The 24,991-nt window shown below is 38.4% G+C and overlaps 1 protein-coding gene and 1 long non-coding RNA gene across 7 annotated transcripts in view; one reads left to right on the top strand and one right to left on the bottom strand.

The window, feature by feature from the left end:
- The window catches only part of GMDS (GDP-mannose 4,6-dehydratase), a 411,509-nt gene that overhangs the window by 174,668 nt on the left and 211,850 nt on the right, over positions 1 to 24,991 (top strand). For all 6 annotated transcript variants that reach the window (XM_040075302.2, XM_040075329.2, XM_040075319.1 and 3 more), the window contains one exon: positions 9,605 to 9,732. In XM_040075302.2, coding sequence (XP_039931236.1) covers positions 9,605 to 9,732 — 128 coding nt within the window. The remainder of the gene's footprint in view (positions 1 to 9,604; positions 9,733 to 24,991) is intronic.
- Positions 22,331 to 23,605, bottom strand: LOC120757760 (uncharacterized). Its single transcript, XR_005702645.1, has 2 exons — positions 23,398 to 23,605; positions 22,331 to 23,073 (listed from the first exon to the last, which is right to left on the bottom strand). It is a non-coding gene; the product is annotated as an uncharacterized LOC120757760 (long non-coding RNA).

Consider the following 24,991-nt stretch of genomic DNA (forward strand, 5'->3'; position numbering starts at 1 on the left):
GCCCTTAATGTCTGAGCCAGGTGTTTACTTGATTAGCCTGTTATGAGTCTGAAATGGTGTCTGTAGCTGGAGGATTTCATCCTTGTACTTGTAACTGTAGGACTTTGCAAGTGGTGATCTGTCCGTTGACTTGTTGGGATCATCAATGGTGTTGGAGATGTATTTCTTGCCACATCCTAGCTGAGAATCCAACTATTCATAACATGGAAGATGGAAGAAATCGTAGCCCCTTGCATTTTATGTACCTTGTACTAGAAAAAAATGTATTTTTTTCCTCCTGTATTTTCAAAAGCTGAGATTTTTTTTTTTATTTTTTTTTTTTCTTTTTTTTCTTTCCTCCAGTTCTCACTGGCCCTCACCCTGTTACTTCTTGATGAGCTATTTCCCCTTGGCCGTTTCCAGCTCCCTGTAAAAACTGATACAGCTGGGTTTCAGGTGATTCCAGGACTTCTGTAGCAGACGGTGGTTTGATAAAATCTAAACACATTTACCAAAATATGTATTGAGGGCCTAAAGGGTGCCTCGAGGACTACCACTGTCGCAAAGCTAACCAGAAGAAAGTCCTAGGAGAAAAACGGTTGAGCAACAAAGCTCCAAAGGGAGACACATGGATTAGGAACGTCTTGAGTTATTCTGTATAAGTGTCAAACCCGTCTAGCACTGCTTTATTAGTTTGTGTGGGAGGCAAAGTTTCAAATAAGCTGCTTGGCTGTAGCCAGACCATTTCTCTCGCTCCAAGAAAATACATCAGCACTGACTCAGCAAATTTGCCACTGTGACTGGTTTCAAGGCATGCTCTCATTACAGTCTTTAACCTACAGTAAAGGAAAATTCTTTTTCCCCCTGACTTGAAGTGAAATGATACGTTTTATACTCAAGAAATTTGCACGTTAAAAGTTAGCACAAGTATGGATGCACAGAAAGTAACGGAAAACCTGTGCAAAACTTTGTTTACATCATGACCCACCTCAAACTGATGTTCCAGCCACCTGGAGAGGTTGAAAGACCAACCAGATTTAGTCCCTCAGAGGTCAGAAGGTCCAAGAAACTGTATTAGTCAGTCATGTGTCACCAGGTAAGATTAAAAGCCTTGCCTGCTTCATCTCAAGAGAGTGTGAGGGTAAAGGCTGAACGTCTCAGCTTGAGCCATCAAACAGCAACGTTTTTGATGTGCTACTGGTTGCTGAGAGGATGGAGGAGGGGAAAGACAGGGAGAAAAGGAGAGGGGTGTTAGATTGAAGAGCACAGATGTCTGAACTGTGATAGCCATTAAACAGGAGAAGTTAAAATCTGGGGTTTTGTGTGAGTTGCCTAAGAGTGCAGGATAATTCCATTTTGTACAAGTGCTGGGTTTTCCTTTTGGTTGCATACAGTTCTAGCTATTGAAGCACCAATTAAGCAAAGCACATACTTAACTACAATTGTTTACACAAGCTTTAACAACGTAAAGAGTCTGTACTGATGGGCAAGCACACTCATGTTTACCCACAGCTCACACATGCAAGGGCTTGCCTAATTCTGTGACAGCTGAAATGAGAGGTTTAATTCAATAACCTTAGTTGTACAATTTAAAAAACACAGCTTAAATGAATGTTAGCAAATCGGAGTGGCTGAAGACATTTACCTTTGTTTTACAATGCAGTGTATGCGAACTGTGATTAAAAAAACCCAAAGTGAATAGTTTGGAGCAAAAGGTTAAGTTTTCTGTAAGCGAAACGCTGCTCTGTTTATGTAAGCACCATTAGCAACATAAACTTGGGAACGGGAATAACACTTTTACATATTGTTTTCAGTATTAGTGTTTGGGTTTTCCTACATAAGAATCTTTGATGCCTCACCTTTTCCTGTTCAGTGTACAGTTCCTGAGGGGAAAATATTTTAATACAAGAAAAATTATATGGAGGAAATATACTAAAATAGCACGTTGGCCAACCATTATTGCTGGTATATCTCCCTGTCCTTTTAATAACCCCAAATGATAGATCTGCAAAGTATAATTAGTCCCAAGTTGTGGTATTTTTATTGTGAAATCTAATAGCTTTGTTACACCCTGCACATGCAGATTGTCTGCTAATCAAACATCATTTTTTTCACAGTCACTTTAGAGAGCTGCTGCTCTCTAAAGTGACTCTGTGTAATCATAGAAATGACACTGTCATTGTTTTTTGAGAGGTGGAAACCTATTTCTGTTTGTATGCAGAACAGTCATGAACAGCCTAAAGCCCTGATGACAGATGCCCGGTGGAGGGTTAGCACCTCTGAGTCACTGGGTAGCGTGGCTTGGGCTGTGGCAAACACCACCTCTGATTCTCATCCTTTGGTGGTGGTTGGTAGGTCTCTTCCCTTTCTTCTGTGTCCCCTGCTTTTTACAGGGCTTACTAGCTGTCCCCTGAGGTAGACTGTGCTATCTTTTCACCCACCAGGAAAAATAAAAATCTTCCTACTCTCTGCGCTCCCTTCATATTTCTGTGCCTTGTTGTTCCTCACAAGACTGTCTCTCAGTCTCATTTTCAACTCAGATTGTAAAAGGCAATAATTTGTGTTCCCTCCACGCACAGTTTGATGACCTCCTGTTGCCCTCAGCTGTCCAAATGTTCTGTTTGCAACTGGATGGCAGGGGCAGTGGTGCTCTGGGGTTGAGGAGCATCAGCCCCCTCCACTGTGCTGCCCTCCCCTGCTGATTCCTATCTCTCAATGCCTTTATCTTTCTGCCTTAACCTCCTCATTTTTGAAATATAAAATTACTTCAGTAGCGCATTTTCCCTTATCTAAACAATGGGCACCCAAGGAATTGGTACCACATTTCTGTTGAAAACGGATGTGCTAATGGAAAATAGGGCCAAAGAAAATTAGTGCATTTTGGCACTGTAAAGGTTATAATGTGCATCAATGTATTATTAAACGAAGTAATTCCATTTATATGCTGATTGATTTCTTTGTTAGCAGTATTTAAAGGAATTACTACTGCATCATTTTATTTAAATCACACATTTCAAAGTAGTTCCAAATGAAGTTCACTTGATAAAGAGGGATAATTTTATCCTTGTGTTACTGGACCACAGCTTTCAGTCTGGGATCTGTGGATTTTTTGTTTCTTAATTGTTTCCCAGGGGATAGATGAAGAATAACCTTTTTAAAAAGAATATTATCGGTAGCTTTGTCTTTCCTGTTTAGAGAAAGATACATATGCATTAGAAAATAATTTGGGGGTATGTAAATTGAAAATGTTTGAAAAACATTGCAAATATATTTTAAAAAATCTGAGAAAACCACTACCATAAGCTACTTCTAAAATTTTGAAGAACAGAGAAAAAGATTGAACATATTATGGTGAAACAAAGTATTTCCAGCTATGCTATACAGGATTAAAATGTAAGGATTAAAGCACTGTATCTCATGTTTCAGGAAATAAAATGATTTATTTCCCCAGTCAGAAAGATGTTTCCCATGCATGACTTTACAAGGAATTGCTTATGAATCATATCACCCTTATTTCACATATATTTCATTTTGCAAAAATCTGATTGCGGACTTTATGGGAAGCTCATCCAAAGCTAGCTGCATTTGCTGAGTAAAATTTGTAGCATGACAAGCAGAAGGGGAAAAAAATCACTTTTAACCATGCTTTTCCCTGTATTTACAAAAAGATATGTTTCTGCTTTGTGCAATTCTTGTTGTGAGAACTATTTGTTATTTTAAATTGCGAATGGTTTCACAATTTAAGTGTGTGAGTGCTGAATGCATTAAGTAACTGCTCTACTAGTTTTACCAAAATACTAGTTTCACCAAAATACGATACTGTATCAGTGGTTTTGATCAAGACACAGTTTAAAATTCCATTTAAACCCAAAATATAGAAGGTTCATTTTTAAGATCTGTAACTTGATTTTTCATTTGGTTTACAATGACAATAAATCCATTTGCTCTGGAATAATTGTTATTGGTTTTCATCAGGGTAAGGAGATTCAAGGCTTCTTTTCTTAGAAGATTTGGATGTTGCTTTGTTTTTTCATTTCAGCTTATAACAAAAAATGGAGAAGGTTCTCATAGAATGGAAATAATGAGCAGTGTGGATTTTCAGGCAATCAAAACATTTTAATGATCTCATTAAATGTGTAATTTACGACACATACATGTTAAAAGAAATATGTTTCTCTGGGTTAGTAGAAGTGCTGGGTACGCAATGTGTTTGAACATGTTAAGCTTCTACTAAAATCTATGCCAGAACTGCAGAAACTTGGAGGAAAGATACCCCAAAACTTCAACCTTTTTCTTGTGTCAGGGTTTTCAGAGACAGAAATCTTTTTATCATATTTTATGCAAAATGGAGAAAAAAGGTGTTACCAGAACTTGATAGATTTTTCTTGAACCACATCTCAGTTGATAGACAAGAACTGCTATTGAATTCTGTAAGACTGATTGTCATTCCGTGATATTGCTAGAGTTAAGGATGGATTTTCTTAAGCATGCAACAACTAGTGTTTTACATGGAGAGCAGTCTTCCTAAGACCACAGTTTTACCATTAGCTGGGTTTTGTATGTAGTCTTGAGAGTTTGGAAAATGAGGGTTCTTGAAAAGAAACAGATACTACAGTAGTGGCTCTTGAAGCTGTTTCATCCACTTGGTTGCCTCTTCTAAACCACAGAATCCAGAGAAGAACAGCTACTTCAAACAGGCACAAAGGGTGGAACTGCAGTGCTGATAACAGGAATGGGGTACTGATGCAGAGACTAAGATTTATTCTTTTTCTGTCTTGGGGTAATCCAGCTTTGGAACTGTAGGTGCATTAGGACCATGCCTCCTACTGCAATAGTTTCCAATATGCGTTAATGAGAGATACGTCCAGCTTTCAAAACTACATCTTTGCCAGATGTAGGCAGCATCCTTCTCGAAGGGATGAGCTGTTTTCCACCCTGAGCCAGGCAGCACAATGGGCGACAGGCCTGGGCTGGAGAGCAAAAGCTATTGCATTATACCTCTGCTATTTCTTTTCATCGTAGTATTGTTCCTGCAGTGGTTTGCTGACAAGTTATATGTTTTACAGATCAGGTCTGCCTGATGGGGAATCCTTGCTTTAAATCCTGTCTAGGATAACTTGGGTTTGTAAATAGGAACCTTATGGTTCCTATTGGAATGCTAACGATCTCAAAGGGAGGGCTTGGGTTTTGAAAACAAATCTAAGCTAATGCCGAGGGTTCCTGAAAGAGCTGTTAATATCATGAAAACTCTTGTTAAAGGCCCCTTTTAAAATGTAAGAACTTGTCAGACCCTGCATAACTAGGGCTGCTTGGAACAGCTGAAATGACACACCAAAACATCCTTTGCTAGGTCCGGCCATATCTCTTCTGCCTGGCCACATCTTTAATGCTGCTTTGCAGCGATTCCCGTGCTGCCAATAGCAATGCACAATGTGGCCCATCATGGTTTGGTTTGGATGTATTTGCTGCATAGATAACTATGCAAGGCAGCACAGCATGCTTGGCCCTACTGACAGCAAGAATGACTTTTCTCTGGATTAGTGTAGGAAAGTGCTCTACCAGGCGTTTGCCACTCACACACATTTTGAAAAGACATTCAAATAAGTCAAAATACATCAACCATGTAACTGAGTTTTGAACACTCCGCATTTATTCTTACTAGGTGTAATAAATACGATAGACCAAATTCTATAAATCAAAATTTAGAATTTTATTGTGAGACAAAATAACAGTCTCTGATAGCCACAATTAAAAGGACAGCGTCGAACCCCGGGTTTCGGCACTGGGTGAATGCAGTGACACACTCAGTCAGTATGTCACCCCCCAAGTTCACATTTCTGGCTTGGAGCTGTCTCTTTTTATACACTGGATCGCTGAGAGAAAATCGGGTCTCCGAGATTCCCTCTTCCGAGGCAGCCTCATTAGATATTCATGTTTGGGTTCTGGTGTGTCTGAATGGATTTGCTTTGGAAGACAATGTCCTTGATTGCTGTGTCCAAGTGCTGTGTAGAGAGGTTAATGTCGGGAGGAGACGGATGAGATATTGATCTGATGTAATTTGGTTCTCCGGGTTCTCCATCTCCCTTTTCCGTTGTCTGTGTTCTCTTTTAAACGATTCCCGGCAGAGGTGTCCTCGTGTCCCTTTTCGTGTAATTCTTAACATAGTTTCTCGTGTCCCTCCCGTGTAATCTCTGGCGAAGGGAATTCCTTGTACCCCTCTCCGTGCAGCTTTAGTCTCAGTTAACCCGTAGTATACTTGATTAGAAATAAAACCTTGTATTTACAGGGGGTGAATTACATCTTATGTCTTTTAACACGAATTTACTTTAGGACATATATCACACTAGGTGTGAGCAATGGGTTGTGTTTTACAAAACCTCACTGAACTGAGGGAGCAGTGCAGAGCCAGGAGACAAATATGGGACTCTGATATCTCTCTGTCCTACCAGACTAAGGTAGCTTCTGTCACTATCACCAACACATTTCCAGGCAAATTAGTAAGGTTAGGAGCATAACAAATTAGGCGTTATTCACCTGTGATAATTGGTGGTATTTTAGCTGCTGCATCAACTTGATCCAACAACAACAACAAAAAAACAACAACAACAAAAAGGGTAACAGCACCGGCAACTCTGACAATAATCTTCCTGGCACTGAATGCCTGTTTTGTGGGGAAAATTGCTTTTATGTGTTCAACATTAGCAAGTCTTCACTGCCTCCTGATGAAGAACGAAGCTAACCATTTCCGTGCCTCAAAAGGTACTTTGTATTCAGTTATACAAAGATATGTGTAGCACTTTGCCTAGACCTTTTAGATAGAATCAATCCTGAGGAAAAAAGACATTATTTCTGCTAAATTTCAGACCAAAGCAATGTCATAACCAAATTGCAAACCTCTAGGACAGGGCCTTTTAGTGGAAATGCTGACATAGACTTAACTGCTTTGTATGACTCCAGCAGGCGGCAGCTTAAATTCTAGTTATGATGTGGATTTAATGGCATGGGATCAAACACAGAGTGTAATGGGATATTTTAAGATACTGTGTTTGAAGAGAATCAGTACTTAAACATTATTTATGAACCATATCATTTAAATGCTTCTGAAATGTGCCATTCAGTTCTTGGGTGCATGAAAAATTTTCTAATCACATTTCTCAGAATGAACAGTAGCATACTTTCTTCCACAGCTTTAATGCTGAGGCACTTCCAAGAAGAGGGTTGGTATTATTTAGTGGAACCCTTACTGGAATATCTCTGAAAAATAATGGTTTTCATTTTTCATTGTGGTGTTCTCTAGTTCTTCATTTCAGCCTTTTGAGGAGTATTCAGATTTTGCTTGGAGAATATTTTTGAAGATTCTCTCCAGTTGACAGTGACTCTGTGAGAAGACAGCAGTTACTAGTTTTTGTTGTGCTGTGCTAGACAAATTAGCTCTTTTTTGTGTGGTATCTTTCATATAATTAAAGTTAAATTAAAGTTAAATTGATACTATAAAAGTTTTTCTCTCACACAACCTAATATGCAGCCTTTTTTTTTTTTTTTTTTTTTAATGCTGAGGAAGCATTTGCTCCAACAGGGAAGTTGACATTCATTAGTTGTGCAAGTTGACAGTAAAACTTGCTTTAATGCAGATGGTGACTAGAGCTCTCATTGCTTTTGTTGCAAATGGGAATGTAGCGTTGAAAGCAGTCAGTTTCGCTTACTACTCAGTTGCAGCGTGGAACTTTAAACCACCTACTTTATCCTTGAAAGAAACCTGTTCCTTCAACTGTGATCTGCTGAACAAAAATGCTAACTGAAATAATTTTGGTGCAGAAGGTTAGGAAGCTTCAGAGCTAGTCCTAGTAAGTTTTTGCCATCGGTTGAATTCGTTTTTAATTAATTAGCAATAATCTGTGTGAAAGTCTCAAAGCAGTATGATAAGCTAAAAATGGAAACAATTTTTGGAAAGGTACCAGTCTGACTGAGCCAAAGGGACCCTGTCACTGGTTTCTGTTAAGCCAGAACTCCACTGCTGCTGCAAGCCTGCCCAGCCAGAAACAGCAGAATCACAGTACTTTGCTTTTGGAAATTTAAACAGCAGAGTCACAGTGTTGGTACTGTCCAGTTTTTGAGAAATTTGTTTTGAAAAAGACTCTGGAGTATATTTTGTTTCTGACAGTTTGCAAATCACACTGTTTAGGAAGCTTCCTTTATATATGAACACCTTTTCAGGGGATATGAAAATTATGATTTTCATCCTTTAAAGAACAGGTGCAAATTGATGATATACCCTAAACAGCTAATAACCAGAACTGCAATTAGTTCAGCAGTTGATGAAAATTTAAAATTCTATCTTAATGGCGTCCTGTGGTAAGGTCTGAATTATTTAAGTTCTTCATTCCACATGATTCTTAGAGATGTGCTGCTTTTTTTTTTTTTCAGTAGAGTCAAATGACAGAAAATTACTGTGGTGCTCTGGTCATTACAGGAAAAACTAGTAGTCCGAAAAAGACACTTCACGTTATTTAATAATGTTGCAGCAACCGACTGTTTGTTTGACAGGAACAGAACATATTGAGATGCAAATCTGAAGAGCAGAGTTCCATAATGAAAAAAACTATATGTATGCACTGAATGTATAAGCTACACTTTTGAGACTTCTGAAGTTTGCTAAGAGCATTTTACAACTACAGACATTTTCACTAACTCTCCTGTTTTTCATTTGGAGGTATCATCTGTCACCATTTAATCATATCTTTTTTTAGCTATTAAAAAGGCATGTAATTTTAATTTTTGTGGCTCATTCGTGTGCAAATGCCATTGGGCTTGTTTAGCCTAAACTCCTGGTCTAAATTCAAATCCCTCTGCTTTTGAGGAGAATATGGCCACCTTTTAGAAACACAGCCATCGTAATCTGAAAATCAAGATCTGAAAATAAGAAACAAAGAATATTGTTTAAAGCAAGTCCATTGGAAGCAGAAATGGGTACACAAATTTTCCAGAGTAATACAGTGAGCCACGTACTGAAATATGATAAAATAAAGTCTTTTACTGAAAAAGCTGAAATCACAATTTCGTGATCTAACTGAACCTGATGTACAAAGAATCCCAAACAACTAGAAAAGTAGAATACATTTAGCCATTACAGTTCTTTGGAGAAAACATAGTATTTGCATAGTCTTTTTTTTTTTTCTTTTTTCCAATTAATAAACACATTTATTTAGATATATGCATTTCTTGAAGAAAGAAATTAAGAAGGAAAAAACAAATGGCAATAGAAAACTTGAGGGTGGTCTAAGATGCCTGTCTTCTTTATGTAACCTTTTGCATTTTGTGTTTAAGAACTTACATTCCAAATGATTTTCTTTGGCTTTATGCCTGGAGTGAATACTGAGGCAGCAAATTAGGAATGCTTAAGAAGTCCCACAAAGAAAGATGTTTGCTGTGAAAGTGCAACTAATGTGACACTTGCATTGGAGGCCTCTTAGCATGCTCAAATGATAAAAGACGGCATGGGTCTAGGTGGTGCAAGGGGAGTGAGTGAAGACTGAAAGTGCCATGTGCTGAGCTGTACAAGGTGTCTCCTGTGGCCGGCTCTCTGCCACTGTGACTGTGCTGACACTATCTTTTATTTCTCTTCCAGGGGCTAACTTTGTCACTCGAAAGATTAGCCGATCAGTAGCGAAGATTCACCTTGGACAGCTGGATTGTTTCAGCCTGGGCAATCTGGATGCTAAGAGAGACTGGGGCCATGCCAGAGACTACGTCGAGGTAAGCCGTGGGTTTTTTTCTGAATCATCTTTGCGGAGGGGAGAATGCTTATATTGCTGTAACTTCAGGTTATGGTCCACAGAGGGCTATCTCAAGAAATTTTTTTTGCCTATTGAGGTCTGTTAACTTTGTCTTGCTCTTGACTTCAGATTAGGGAATTTAGCAGCACAGCAGTCTACCCCAGGCATGACCCAAACAGAAATACAAATCTTTGGGTTTACATTCCTTGCCTGAATTCTGGGAGAAGGGGTCTGACTATGATGTGGAACTATTTTAGAGTATTTCTTCTATTCTTTTGACAAATTTTATGATCAATATTAAGATTTCAGCAAGATGCAGTATGACCTGAAGTGAAAGATCCTGCTGGAGGTTGGTGACCTTTTTTTAATAAGGCAAAAATTAGGTCCATATTAATAATGATCAAAGTCATCTTTGGTTATACATTATAAAGAAGCATCACAACATAGTTGTGATGGCAGGTACTGGAACGCATAAGCCTGCATTTAGTGTTTGAAATGTTTGTGTAGTCGGGATTTGCTTCTAATTTTATTCTACCATCTACTTAACCAGACAAACAAACAATACCCCTGTATTGTGTTACAAGGAGACATGAATGACCACGTAGGAAATATTGTCTTTTCCCCAGGAGATTTTTGTCCCCATTTTGGTGCTTAAAGATTTCCTGTGGTCATTGGACTATTTCTGTCTTTTAATAATTCCTTGCTGGGAAACCGGATTTGACTTCACCGTTCATTGATGTCGTTTAAAAAGATGACGACTGTTTGTTTTGGTTTTCTATATTACAAAGTAAGAAGTATCTCAGTAGGCAAAAGCCTGATTTTTATCATAAAGAGACTTTAATGGTAGAGTAAAAGCTGAGCTCTCAAATCTACTTTACGATCAAAAAGAGCAAGAAAACAGAATCTTAATACCTCTATAAACTGATGTCCTGGGTGACATTAGAAAAGGTAAATAGCCATGTTGCCTTAGTGTCAAAAGGGTTACATCAAGCAAGTGAAGAGGGTGGTTTTCAGCAGCCAGCTCTAAATGAAGTTGTCTTTGGTTCTGTGCTGCATTTGCATGTGGGATGCTTAGGGCACCATGAATGCAATGACTGTACCTCCATGATTATGGTTTTATGTTTGTGGCTACAACATTGGTTGAAGCACTTAAATGAGTAAACCATCCCAGTCATCTTTTTAATGCATAAAACTATGGTCATGAGTGATCATAAAATCAGTCACCAAGTCTCAAAGGAAGTAAAAGGTAAGTCAAATAAAATTATCAGTTGCATGAACAAAATTAATATGATTTGTTAACAGGCATTGGATATTTCATAAAGACTTCAGCTCTCTCATTCCAACAGAAATTGCAGTAGGTCATAAATCATGGGATGAATCCTGAAATCTTCTTCTTTAAGGGAAATCCTAAATAACTCTCTTGTGCCTTCTGGGTTAGACCCTTGTCCTGTGTTCACAGAATCACAGGATGGGTCAGGTTGGAAGGCACCACAGTGGCTCATCTGATCCAACCTTCCTGCTCAGGCAGGATCATCCTAGAGATCATTGAACAGAACTGTGTCCAGCCAGTTCTTGTATATCTCCAGTGAGGGCAACTCAACAATCTCTCTGGGCAATCTGTTGCAGTGCTCAGTCACCTGCACAGTAAAGAAGGTCTTCCTCATATTCAGGTGCATCTCCTGTGTGTCAGTTGCTTCTCTGCCTCTTTTCCTATTGCTTGGCACCGCCAAGAGCCTGGATCCATCCTCTTGACTCTCCCATCAGATATTGATGGACATTGATGGCATTTGTCCCCTCTCTTCTGGAGGCTGAACAGGCCCAGCTCCCTCACCTTATTGAGGATATTCTTCAACCCTTAAAAATCAAGTCTATCCAGAAGGATGACTAGCTTTCAAGGCCTTTGGCCTCCAGAAGGAATGTAGTTGTCTGAGGTCTATGGCACAAACACATGGGGTTTTTTGTGCAAGTAACATTCCAGGCCTTTCAGCTACACATCTTGGGCCTGTCCCAAAATCTTCTGGAAAGAATTCCTCACTAAAATATAGTTCATCTTGAGTATTTCTCACCCCAGAGAGGTACCCTTTCGGATGATGGGAGAGTTATTATCAATTCTCTAATTCCCTGAGTATTGTGGAAATGTGGTTACAGGCAGCCTTCTAATGGCTAAAAGATAGGGTAACTTTAAACTGGAAATAAACCATTATTTGAGGCTTTAATGGACTGGAAAGTAGGGCTTAGAGATTTAACATTGTTTAAATAAATACATAATATGTTAGAAAGCATGATCATATTTACAAGCATTTTGGGAGCTTCCTTAAGCATATGGCTGAACACATAGGGATATATCTTATCCTCTCCATATGTAGCTTTAAATCCCATCGATATTAATACCAGTAACACATGTGCATATGGACTAGACCATGTACTGTTCTTTCTTTCTTCTTATTTCCTTATTAGGGATAATAATAAAACCATAAAAACATTCCTTTTTGTTGTTTTATGAAATATTATGGGTCAATTCCTGATCTCATGAAAGCTGATGGGCAAACTCCTATTGACTTCATGGAAAGAGAGTATCCTGTGTGTATTGGATTTGAGAATGTCTGGTGGTTACAAAGCACAAACAGAATTCATGACTCCTGGGCTTTGATTGTATGATTTCATTTGACTGCCACTGTGATTTTGGGCGAACTCCTTTGTATACAGTAAAGCGTGGAAGCGTGTGTCTGTGCTGAAGTGTGTAGGTGCCCATCGAGGCTTGGGTTGAAGGTAGCTTTAGTACCAGATGATTCAGAAGTTTGAGGTTTAAACATAGGTTCATATCAGTGAAGAATAGTTGGAAAATGTGTTTGATTAGGATTTTGACCTGGCACTTGAACTGCCACCTGCAGGAACAGGGTACAGCAGCATTGTGCTGGTGAATGAAAACTGGGAAGTCCAACTCACTGGGAAGAAAGGATTCCATTCAATGTTTGAAGAGAACAGAATAGAAACATGTGGGATTTTTCATGTGGGATTATAAATTTTAACCTAAATTTAGTAACTCTTTAACATATTGGCAGAAATTGTTGCTGCCTCCTGCTCTCCCTTTCTCCATTATTTACTCTGCTGTGGTCCAGCACAAGTCTCATGAGATTGTATAAGAGATGATGGTCAATGGTGCTGAGTTGGAAAGAGGGAAAGCTATATATCACTGCTATTGACATATGAGTCTTCTGTGTACTATTGTGTTTTGTGAGGCTAACATACCCTTTATTTGTTGCAGACTATCTGCTGGGTATTTTCAATTATTAGCACAACAGCAAGCCCTAAGAGTACTGAGCACAGTGCTGACTACAGGGGAAGAATCACCCTGCTGGCCACTCTATTGCTGGTACAGGCCAGCAATACCATTGGCCTTTTTGGCCACCTAGACACACCAGTCTCTGTTACCCAGCTGAGGCTTTTTCTGCCTTTCCTTCAGTTTCCTCTTTATCACCTGCTGATGCTCAGGTTGCCTTCTGCAATTGCACTGCCCATACCTCAGTGTTGTGCAAACAGCAGAAATACTGCACTGATGAAAGCTGTGGAAAAGCCCCTCAATCTTGATCTTATGAAACTAAAAGAATGAGTTGAAGGTGACAGTTTTAATACTCTTTAGGTATTCGTAGAGATCAGAAATATTCTCTCTTGCCTTCAATAGAAATCCAGGAGTACGTCAAGCAGTAATTACAGAGGACTCATAATTGGGTCATAATTGGCTCCAATTCAATTAATTACATGTCTAGTCAAAAGTTTAAAATTAGGTATGTGCCTATATTCATGGTGAAATCAGGGTGCATTTGATATTTAGAATGTATGGGAATTGGCTTCCATTAATTTATATTTAAATAATGTAAAAGAAAACAAAGCAAAAGAGAACTGTTTATAAATAAGTAATATAGTAAGTTATTGTACAGGCCAACCAAGCATATTAAGAAACTGTGAAACTGCTTGAAGAGGGAATTTTCCATCTTACTTTATTTTAACTGGTACTGGTACTGATTCATATGTTAATCTGTGATTAAATGCACAAGAAAATACACAGTCATTTTTATTGTCTTAGGCCATTTTGCACATGTTGAAATTTAGACAGTGAAATCTAATCTTTGTTTAAATCTCTAGTCAGCATCACCTGGTCTTTTATTCATTATTTTTCTACTTACCATTCTAATAGGCAGAAACTGACCCTTGGAAACAACTGCTACCACTGCTGTTGTGGGAAATCCCTTCTTGTATGTTTGTGTGTATGTTTAAATATAAAAGCTCCTGCCAGACAGAATTATTTAGAATTTTACTTTACACTTGTGCACAAGAAAAGGAGCCAGCCAGCAAGAGTATTGGCCAAGGCATTTCTACTTGTTTTGTTATTTTCTTGTTGCATTAAAGATGTGTTGTCTTTTGAGATACATTTTACCTTAGTCTGCTAATACTTGAAGTTTTTTCTGAGTAATCCTTACACTATCCTAGCTGAATTCTTGTTTCTGAGAGTCTTGTTTTGTTAAAGATTGCTGGTTTTAACAGGAAAGTCAGTTGTATCTGTGTAACTATCAATACCTCATATAGTTCTGAGATTGGCTCATGAATTTATGGCATGTTTCTAAATGCAGATTACCCTTTGTATGGACTGAAGTGAAAAATGTTTTTCCTTTCTTCCTGCTTAGTTTTTATGTTTAAAGTCAATATCTTGTAACAAAAGTGAAGAAATAATTTTAAACCCTCAGCGATGGGCTTTTTTCAGTATGAGTGTATCATCATCCAGGTAAAGTGTATTTTGTGTGCTTCCAAATACACAGAACTTTTTCTTTCCATCAGCTTGTCTGAGGTGGCATAACTAATGTCTCTACTAAGCCAAACTGATCTCCAAATTAAATTGGATCTGCTCTAGTTGAGGTGATTATGCACTAAACTGCATCCATGTAGGTGAAGTAATTGTGGGAGCATCAGGACTTGTAAGAACCTTTAGGAGAAAAGCTTGATAGACTATGCTCCTTTGAAACAACTACCGAACATTGATAAAACTCTTGACAGGTACTTCTTGAAAAAATACCTTTTCTAGAGGTATGTGTATTTGAGACACTGAGCATTCCATCCTTGATTCTTTCTAGTAGTTTAGATTTCTTGAATGTAGAACTAAGTCTCATGCTGAGATGTTTTTGAGATAGCAACATCTTCCCACAAGAAGTATGCTCTTCCCAACTGCAGAATACTTTTTGATTTCCTCATGTAAATATTTAGGACTTGTGGAGATAGGTGTCCAGGATCAAGGAATTAACATTTGACCTCAGTAATATGTTAAATTATCCACCCAAATAATGACCCAGTTCTCAAGATACAATGCAGCCAGCATAAGTGATCACATCACAGTTTCAATTGGTTTCAAATCAAAGATGTGAAAGTTCACCCAGAAGTGATCCACAGGCACTGACACTGCAATACAGGCATTTCTTCATAGCACAAAAGAGTGCTGGAGAAGAATCCAGATCCCAGAAGTAATGATTGTCTTCCCTCTGATTGAGTCTATAGGCAAAAGACACAGATAAGTGGATTTCCAAGATCAATTCATGCCATCATTATTTTAGTTAATTACTTGTACATGTTGCACCTCAACTGAAATATTCCAACCCTACAAAAAGAGCTTGTCTCAATATGAAGTGGTGGATGGTGTCACTGGTCTCTCATACAGAATCAAAATACAATTCTGTGACACACTGATGTAATTTCTCTCTCTGTATTGCTGTCCAGGTAGGCTCCATCAGGCTCCCTCAGCTCTACAGGGCACCTGTGGCCCAACTTGACTTCTGGTTTCAGAAACCATTCTTTTATTTCTCTGGTTTTAGTTACAAACTTCAGAGTGGGACTGAAGACCAAACATTTTCCCCAAGGCTGTATCTGTGCAGTGCCAAAACAAACTGACACAAATTATAAGTATATAATGAAGTTCTCCTCAGTGTACATTTCTTCTCCATTCTCCCATATGAGCAGAGAAGAAGTTGAAATTTAAGTAATTATGTTTTCTTTCCATTAGAACATGATAGAGATGATCGTACCAGCAAAATGTAGGTATAATTCTCAAACATCTTCTTTCAGATTTTGAAAATATGGACAAAGCTTCCCTTATGAAGAGAGAACATGTTTCAGAAAAACCATGATAGTAAAATTTTCTTTTTTAATGCTAAATAAAGGCTTACATTTTGGTAAATAAGACTGCATGCTTAAAGACCGTATAATGTACTTCTTTCGGTGCATGTAATTTAGATTAGACTTCTTGACTATTGAAATAGTTGCAATTCTCAGCACAGCAACACATGATCATCTTAATTTTACTCATGTGGATGATGTCTACAATAAAGAAAAACAAACCCAAACCAAGTCCTTTGGGGTTTTTGAAGTGCTGAAGTCTGAAAATTATATGATTCTAAATAACTACAGCAGAAATGAGAAAATCTGAACACCCTTTATTTGTGTGTACTTGTGAATGTATGTTTCTGTTCATGAATGACTTGGGTGGAAATTACTTTCAATTCCATGTTGTTTGAGAGGTTCATTTTTATGCTGTTTTTTCTTCAAGTTGGAGATGATTGATAATAAGAGATTGTACAAGAAAGTAAGTAGTTGCAATAGACATGAATAGTCCCAATAGTTAAAGCATAAAAATGAGGCAAGAAAAATTCTTAATTACAATATGTAGGTGTTCTGTCTAATACATATCATATGGCATTGATTTCCAGCAGTGGTGGACTGTAAGTCTAACTGTAAATTGGACAGAAAACTATCCTGATCTATTTCAGAACTGTAGCATCATTTTCCCCTTTTTATTTTCTTGCAGTCATATTTTCGTGAGGGAAACACATATGTAAATAAATATTTTTTCTTATTTACAGAGATTTTCCTTTAACTTTCTTTTTCAGCACTTTCATGTTTGACCTACTAGTGTTTTTAGGCTTTAGAAAGCCAGAAAAAAAGTGCTTTCCTCAGCAAAACCATCTGGTTTAGTTTCCTGTGCCTCAGCAATGATATGTGTACTATTATCAAGGCCACCCCGGTGGTTTTCTAAGTGGTCTTGTTACAGTGGTGGTCTTAAAATTCAATTGGAGTGATGGAAAGGTTAGACTAAGGCTTCTTTCAAGTATAAGGTTTCCAAATTGATAAATTATGTATTGTTGTCATATTTCCAACACTGACCTATTTTGCCATTGTGGCTTGAATGAAGTATCTCTTCCATCAAATAACACAATTACAAGAGACCTCCTGACAAATTCTGCTTTTGCAGCCTGTTCTTCTTGAGAATAGCAAATTAGGGCACTTTGCATAAATAACTGTAAATGTGTGCCGTGTTCCTATGATTTTAGTTTTCAGCTCCGACTGTCAACGTGGGAAAACCCAGACAAAATTACGACAGGGTCCATATTTAGGAGCTATCCTTTCACGTGTTCTAAGGTCTGTAGAAAGCACATGGATGTCAGCAGAGAGACTACTTAATGCAGATAACGCACCATCATTGCCGTCCACCTCAGTGCATGCTGCTGGGCAAGATGGTGGTGGCAATACAGCACCAGGGGGAAAACAAGACAGCCTTTAAAAAAGCAAAAGGTCTGTTCCACCTTCCAGTCAGACTTGTGGTGATTTTAACCAAGGATAACTCCAGATGAGACTGTGGGAAAGAGATGGATCTCATGAGGGAGATGGGATTTCCTGGACCTAGGAGTGAATGCACCAGACTGCAGCCATGCCTGGAGGGAAGCCACCACGCCCATCACGGGATGGAAGGTGTTCACCATAGACTCAATCTTCACAAAATTTAACAGCAAAGGTGTCACAAGTCTCTCCTTGGTGCTTTTAAACCAGAACTTTACCTTTTTTTCCATTGTAGTCCGCCTAAAGTTTATGAATTGGGCAAGTTTAGGGCAAATGTGAAGGGAATGTTCTCATAAACATTCTCTAGGCTTCTGCATGCAAAATTTCAGATACTCTACAACAAGAAAACCCCTAGTTCATGGGAAAAAATATTGAAGTTTAATACAAATGAAATGTATTTTTTAATTAGCTGAATCACTTCAATTGACATTTTTTTTTTCCTTTCTTTGCTCTTTTTCCTATCATGAGTGGGGAGGTGGGAAGGAAGAAAAGCAGCCAACCAGGTGTGCCCACATTTGAACTCGGATTTTTTTTCTCAGTCAGTTGCTATTTGGCAACATTTTAAAGAATGGGAAACAGCACATTTTATTGGTAATTGTTAGGCAACATTAATAACAGATACTGCTACCAGCCCCACCTGTAATAACCCAGATAGTTTCTCTTTATTAACTAATCTATGATTTATAGATTTATTTGAAGCTTAGAATAGCATACCACATTTTGAGAAAACTCTATTGCATAGTTGGTTTGAATTTTAATAAGGGGAAAAATCCCTTCAAACAGATCATTAAAATTTAATGACAACATTTTTAAAACCCTATAATGGTTCAATTTACACTAGAAGTCAAAAATAGTTAATGGTGTTGTTATGTCTGTGTGGTAACATCCTCACTATACAATAATTGTTTTCATTTGAAATCAGGCCAGTAAAACATCATAAGCAATGCATTCCCAGAACCAAAGTTTTTAGTCCTCCAACTTCAGGTCATTTCACTGAAGGAAGAAATGTTTCAGATAAATTAAAGTACCAGGGCTCACTCTTATTGTACACTAGCTGTTGATATTCTGTGCATTATTAAGAAGATTGGAAAAAACCCACACTTTTTTTGGTGGGTTTTTTTTGGTGGTGGTGGGTTTTTTGTTGTTGTTGTTTTGGTTTTTTTTGTTGTTGTTTGTTTGGGGTTGGGTTTTTTTTTCTTGTTTGTTTGTTTTTTGTTTTTTGTTTTTTTTTTAAATAGGAAACATTCCCCAAACCCACAGGGTGTACTTAATATGCCACTTTTAGTTATAGCAGAAATACTTGAATTTTAGCTGTAGGTGTTTTTGGATGAAGCCTTGACCTAACAACCAACATTAATGATCCAAAGATAGAGCAGCTGAACTTTCCAGTTGGCCTTCTTTGGACAATTTTAAGCTTTCCCTGGAGATGGCTTACTTGGTTATCAGGTTAAGGACATGAAGAAAAGCTTATTGCTGTCTTGTGCTTGATTTCTTTCTCTCTTCCTTTCAAAATCGACATGATTTCCTCAGTGGGAGCATTGTGTGTTTCCTCAGGAGTGACGAATGTTGCATTTGCAAGGTAAGTGAGCGACACTGGTGTTTTCTTGTGCCCTCTTCCCAGTCAGCTCGGCAGTATGACTGGGATGGATTTGCCTGCAGTCATCAAAGAGGAGAAAAGAGTAAAAGTAGGGCCCTGGCACGGTGGTTCCTTCAAACCTTTCCAGCTCTTCCTGCACTGAAGGAGGATTGAGGCTGATGGGAGCAAGGGAGCCAAGCTGTTGTCCTTCCTTGCACATCCCGCGGATCCACAGCTCAGCTCCAGGTGTGAGTGGCCTTGGCAGCTACTCCATTGCTTCTAGTGGAATAAGGATTTCAGTGGTGCTTCTGAAGTGAGTAGGCCCACATATCTACTTCCAAGTTTTCTGTTCGGCAGTGGGATTAAAAGGATCTCTGGTATTGAATTTTAAGAAGAAAATTAGGGGATCCGTAACTATTCGTATGAAATGTTGCCTCTCTGCAAGGATTTACTGGGATTTTTTTGTAGAATTGAATGAAGTCCAAGAACCTTTGCTTACTCTTCGGCTTTGCTCCTAATAACAAACCCTATACATTTTAGAAGGTGGTATTTTTTAGTGCAAGTTGTTTCTTGATCTGGAAATGGGTTGGATTTTTTTTTTTTTTTTTTTTTTTAATATTAAGTGGTTTTCCTTCTTACACGTGCACTTTACAGATTTCTTTGAGACACAGTAAATTGCAGTAGTAGAACATGAAATCCTACTTCTGCCTTAACTTCTATCAAGTGTGATGTTACTCTGTGCAGCAACAGTTTATCACAACAACCCTAATGGTCTAACACAAGGCACACATGTTGCTTTTGACATAATGAAAAGTTGGTACAAATCATATGATCTTGCTGCACTGTGCTTTATTTTACAAGAAAAAGTAATGCTCTGTGTTGCTAATGCAGTATATTTCTTATGCATCGCAGGCACATTTCCCCCTTCCTATTAATTTATTAGGCTGCATTTATTTCCAGACCAACATTTTTTTTCCACGTCTGGTGGGAATTTCTTTCTTCGTCTGAGGTGTTTTAAATTCAACAAGCATAAAGTTTTTAATATATCATGCTCATTTTAAAGGGGAAATAATTGACAAGGGAAAAATATTTTGTATAGCCTTTTCATTTTACTGCCAGTATTATTACTGATATCCAAGGTAGATACATACTAAAAACACTGCAGGTTTAAAACCATTCATCTGCCAGATTACAAGCAGATCTTGGAATATTGGAAAGGTATGAGGAGGCATGTGATAGAATGGTCTTCCCCCACACTCTGATATGTGCATGTTCCATGTTTATGTTAATTTGATGTTTTATTTCAGCCCATGGGTCACACCTTGTGACCAACATGCCCTATCCACAGTATGCACTGCTGGGATGTGTCTTTCTGAACTGATAGTACTGGTAGCAGAAGCGATACTGGGTTGCAAGGAGGAGCCTGCCACAGAGCAGGGCTCTGCTGTGTTAGGTTTTCTGGGAATGCCAAGGTGCAGCACTGAGGAGCTTTCTTTCTGAGAGGGAAAGGATCCCCCTTGAGAACCTTTTCCTTTCCTTTCTTTTTAAAGTATTTTAAGAACACACAGCAGCACTTTAGAACTGGTGTTGCTGGTGGTTTGTGCAAGTTCTTATGGTCTGAGCACACTTAATGTAACACTTTAACATTATGTATGGCATTTTAATGGCATCTTAAAAATATATGTGCGCTATTTTAGAAAATGTATTATTTATCCAGGTAGCCGTAAAGGGTAAGGACATGTGTGAAATGCTCAAGCCCCAAGAGGGGACAGTAGGGCTGTGTGTTCCCTCATTTCCCCCTTGGAAAACCTGAGGAGCAACATTGCTGAAAACCAACTGCAGGAACTGGTTTGGAGTGAAATCTTCTAATATTAATATGATTATTGGCTTTGGGGGGACTTCATTCACTGTTTGTGCACAGGCAGGCCAGCAGAAGAGAAAGAGGCTCTGTGCCTGCCCAGAGTTACACAGTACACCTGTGATAGGACAGCCAAAATTTGGCTCTAAAAGTGACCTCAGGAGACATTAAAATGCCATTTAACACATTACCAATAAAACCAGGAAGCATAATAAGGAGTTTTCACCTGGCCTGCCCAGTGCCAGTTTTCAGTCTCAAGTTTGACAGAATAATGCAATTGGTGCATAACTGCCCACTCCTTGTAATTAAGTAAATTAGACTTTCCTTAAAGAAGTCCTTTTTGTTGCTGGTGTTCCTAAGGTCACATCTAAAGAAAAGCAGTTGTAAAACCAAACAAGTGTAAAAGTATAACTTTTATAAAGAAGTTTGAGTAAAAAGTTCACCTAAACGAAAAGTAAATTAATCATCATTTTAAGAATGATGGTCCAAGACATTTTTAAGATAATGATTTCAGAATTTGGATTTTTTCCTCAACTTGAAACATTTACTACACAGTGTTTAAATGATCAGACTGCTACAAATCAGCACAACTAATTGCCTATCATCAGCATGCAATTTCATTACACAATTTGTTCCCAAACCTCACATGAATAAATTAAGCCAAGGGAACTGACTCTTTTTCTCTTGACTTTAGTGTACTCTAAAAGTAAATGTAAAATGGTTCATATAAAGTCTCTTTAAGTGAAACAGTCCAACTTGTCGCTGCAAACTCTGTCTGTGTTGGTTTTAGAAAGTACTGCTGGAGCTTACAGTCTTACTACACTCTCTTAGAAGGAAAAATCACACACAGTTTTCTATTTCATTATGATAAAAGCTGGAAAATAAAACCGCCTTTAAGCAAGCACAAACTGGTGGTGCTCAGGATGAAAACTAAGATCTGAACTCTCACCCAGAACCAACTCCCCAGCTAAATTAGCAGTGTCTTGCAGAAAAAAAAGCAAATTTCTATTCAAGGGTACCACAGCTGATGAAAATAACACTGCATCCTCATGTTGGGACGGGGGGGGAATGTGAGAGCAACACAGGATGAAAACCCAGTTTTTAGGGGAATGTTGTTCTCTCAGCACCTGCTCTTGGGCCAACGTGAGCCACAAGCTGCCACTGTGCTTGATTCTGCCAATGAAAGGAGCCTGAAATTCTTTAGCCTGTGTGGGTCAGAAGACACGCAAAGAAAGTAGCAAGCCTATGCATTACATGTTGATGATTTGTTTTCTTACAGAGTGAACAGAGATGAGGGAAGGATGTGCTCAGTAGATAAGTTTGACTCAAGCATTGTACTTAAAAATAAGTAGGCTTCTACTCTTGAAACTAAAAGGGGCAGGATCCCATTTACTGCCTTGTGAATGTTCTGCATTTCTGGAGAAATAGAAATTTTGTATTGGACACACAGAGCCAGCTCAGCCTGCCCACTTGGTTAGGGAAGAAAGCAGCAAATGCAGGTTCCTATGTAACCTCCCTGCACAAATAGGCCTGTCAGGCTACTGATGCTAAAATAAACTTTCTACAGATGATAAAACTAGTCACTAGTGATGCAGATTAGATTGACCCCTGAAGTTGTTTCTAATTAGCAGAAGACCCAAGTGATCTTAAACCTTGAATCCTACTGCTTCTCTGCATGGTGGCAAAGCACACAGCTGGACGGTGGCCTTAACTTACACAGGCATCAGATCAACCATGTACAGCAGAACTTTCATCCAGATTTCACCCTGAAACCTAAAAATTAACACATAGATGCCTTTTCATTAATGTCTTCAGTCCCTTTGTTGTAATCTTTTTAAAGATGATACATATATTTTCCGACCAAATTTGTGTCCTTTTCTGCTTTATGAAAGCACAGATGCCTTGAAATAAGCCTGCATGTGCATGCATGCATTGCTGCTCCTTCTGTCTTGTGTTACAGGGAATAACAGGAGTGCAAAAAAAGATTTATCCTCCAAGGCTGTGTGTGGGGACTGTTGAGGTAGTATCTGAAGTGTTACTGAAATTTTAATAGCAGCTGGTGCCCAGTCTTTCACAAAAACAACCTTTTCTGCTAGATCTTTGTTGGGCACCAAAGCCTGATATGTGTCTGCAAATATAAAGTACCAGGGGTTTTTACACTAATTTTTTTTTTTTGCTTTTCAGTTTCTAGAGCTTCTTTTTTTCTTCTCTTTTGGTAGAGCCATAAATCCCTGTAGTTAGAGGAGAAAAAACACAACAAGAAAGTCTGAATTTCAGTTGGAGAGAAGAAAGTACAAGAGAGGGATACATAAGGGTATTTCAATTTTTAACAAAAATACTTAAAGGAAAACAATAGAATTACTTGTTTCCATTAGAATTTTCAGGATACTGAATTCCTTTGAAATGTACACAGAGCAGGAATTAATTGGAAGTAGCTACAATAACATTAAAAAAAAAATTGCCAAGTTGTCTGTTCAACAGAATTTGAATTAAAACAGAACAAGAAAAGGGCCTAAGAGAGCAGGCTTACCCACAGAAACAAGAAAGATTTATACCTTGAGCAGATTGGATTTGTTATTCAGTGGCTCCTATTACTGTGATGTTTGTTGCTTTATTTAGATGAACAGTTTGGCTCTGGCTGCCTTTGTTCCCGCTGTCCAGAAGACCTGGCACGTTTTGTGTCGTGCACGGTGCAGTTTCAGAGGGGGACCTGCAAAAGGACATCCACCCAAGGAGAGCTGGCAGACAATAGCAGAACATCCTTTTCTTTGGAGGAGACTCATCAGGAAAGCATTGGTCCTGCCTCTCTGTATTTAGCTGAATACAGATGAGAGGCATGATTAACACTAATGAGTGACCAGGGATTTATTGTTTACTTAGAGATAAGGCATGAGCTTCCTTCGTTGGCACGTTCTGCCAAATCGTTTGATCCTAGTTCACTAAGTCTTTTATTATTTGTTGTTGCTCGTTTTGATAGTGGTAGTTGTTGCTTTAAGTGATTTCTTTCACCAAAATTTTTTCATCAGTTGTGCTTATTTTATTTAATTTTCATTGTAAATGGTCTGAGCTGTTTGTCATTTGGTCCACAGTACTCTGGAGGTCCTTTACGTGCATCACATGTTCTGCATCCAACAGTGCTTTTTCTGTTCAGTTCTTGCCCTCCTCCCCAAAGCTGAAATAAATCAAAGTAGGTTGAGACTCAGTCGCAATAAATCAAGACCTGTCCAAAACTGGAGCCTGCCCAGTCAAAATGTCATAGCTTGGCTTTCACTGAGGATTAATTAAAGGCCTGATATAAAGCCCAGATGTGCTTCAGGAGAGTAACAAACTGCCTGGTGGTGGCTATGCTAAAAACCAAGTCTCCCCATGAATCTGCCCACCCAAGAACATGGAGGAGGATAAGGCTGAGGAAAAGGGAAGAAGGGAGAGGAGGAAAGGAGTAAACTGAATCAAGCATGATTTTATAGCATCTATGTTGGCAGAAAACAAGACAAGCTCTATGCTGGAGCACCTCTGAAAAAAATACACAGCCTGCATGTGTAGATCTCTAACAGCCTCAGAGAACATAATCGTTAAAATGTTCAGCATTAATCGGGAGTGGGATAAAACTAACACAGTGAGTGAACTTTTGCACTTTTTATGGTCAAATATATATATAAGTGTGTGTGTGTATATATATATATATATGTGTGTGTGTGTGTGTGTGTGTGTGTGTGGCCTGTCCGGTGACTGAGCTTGCTCAGTGCCTGTTTTACATAAAATTCCTGTAACTCATCTTTGCTAAAATAATTTAGCTGAAGATTCCTGTGGCTCTGATAGTGACAGATAGGGAAATACGCATGTTTCTAAATTCAGTATATTTAAATATAAATATATAAAATACACTTAACCTACATGCTGCTTGCATTATGGCCTTTGCAAAATTCCAACTTTGGTTCCAGAGGTACAGTGATTTAATTAAACAGTGTGTGTGGAATGACCCCTTTTAAAAAAGAGCTGTTTTAAAAACATTTAAGGAGTGTTGCGGATAAGTTGCGGGACACAATACGTGGCTACTGTTATTCTCTTTTGCAGGCATAGAAATACAATTTCCTGGGGGAAAAAAATAAAATAATAGTACCTCATTGTTTGTATTGAATTAAATTATTT

Source organism: Hirundo rustica, chromosome 1, assembly GCF_015227805.2.
Source record: "Hirundo rustica isolate bHirRus1 chromosome 1, bHirRus1.pri.v3, whole genome shotgun sequence".
Lineage (NCBI taxonomy): Eukaryota > Metazoa > Chordata > Aves > Passeriformes > Hirundinidae > Hirundo > Hirundo rustica.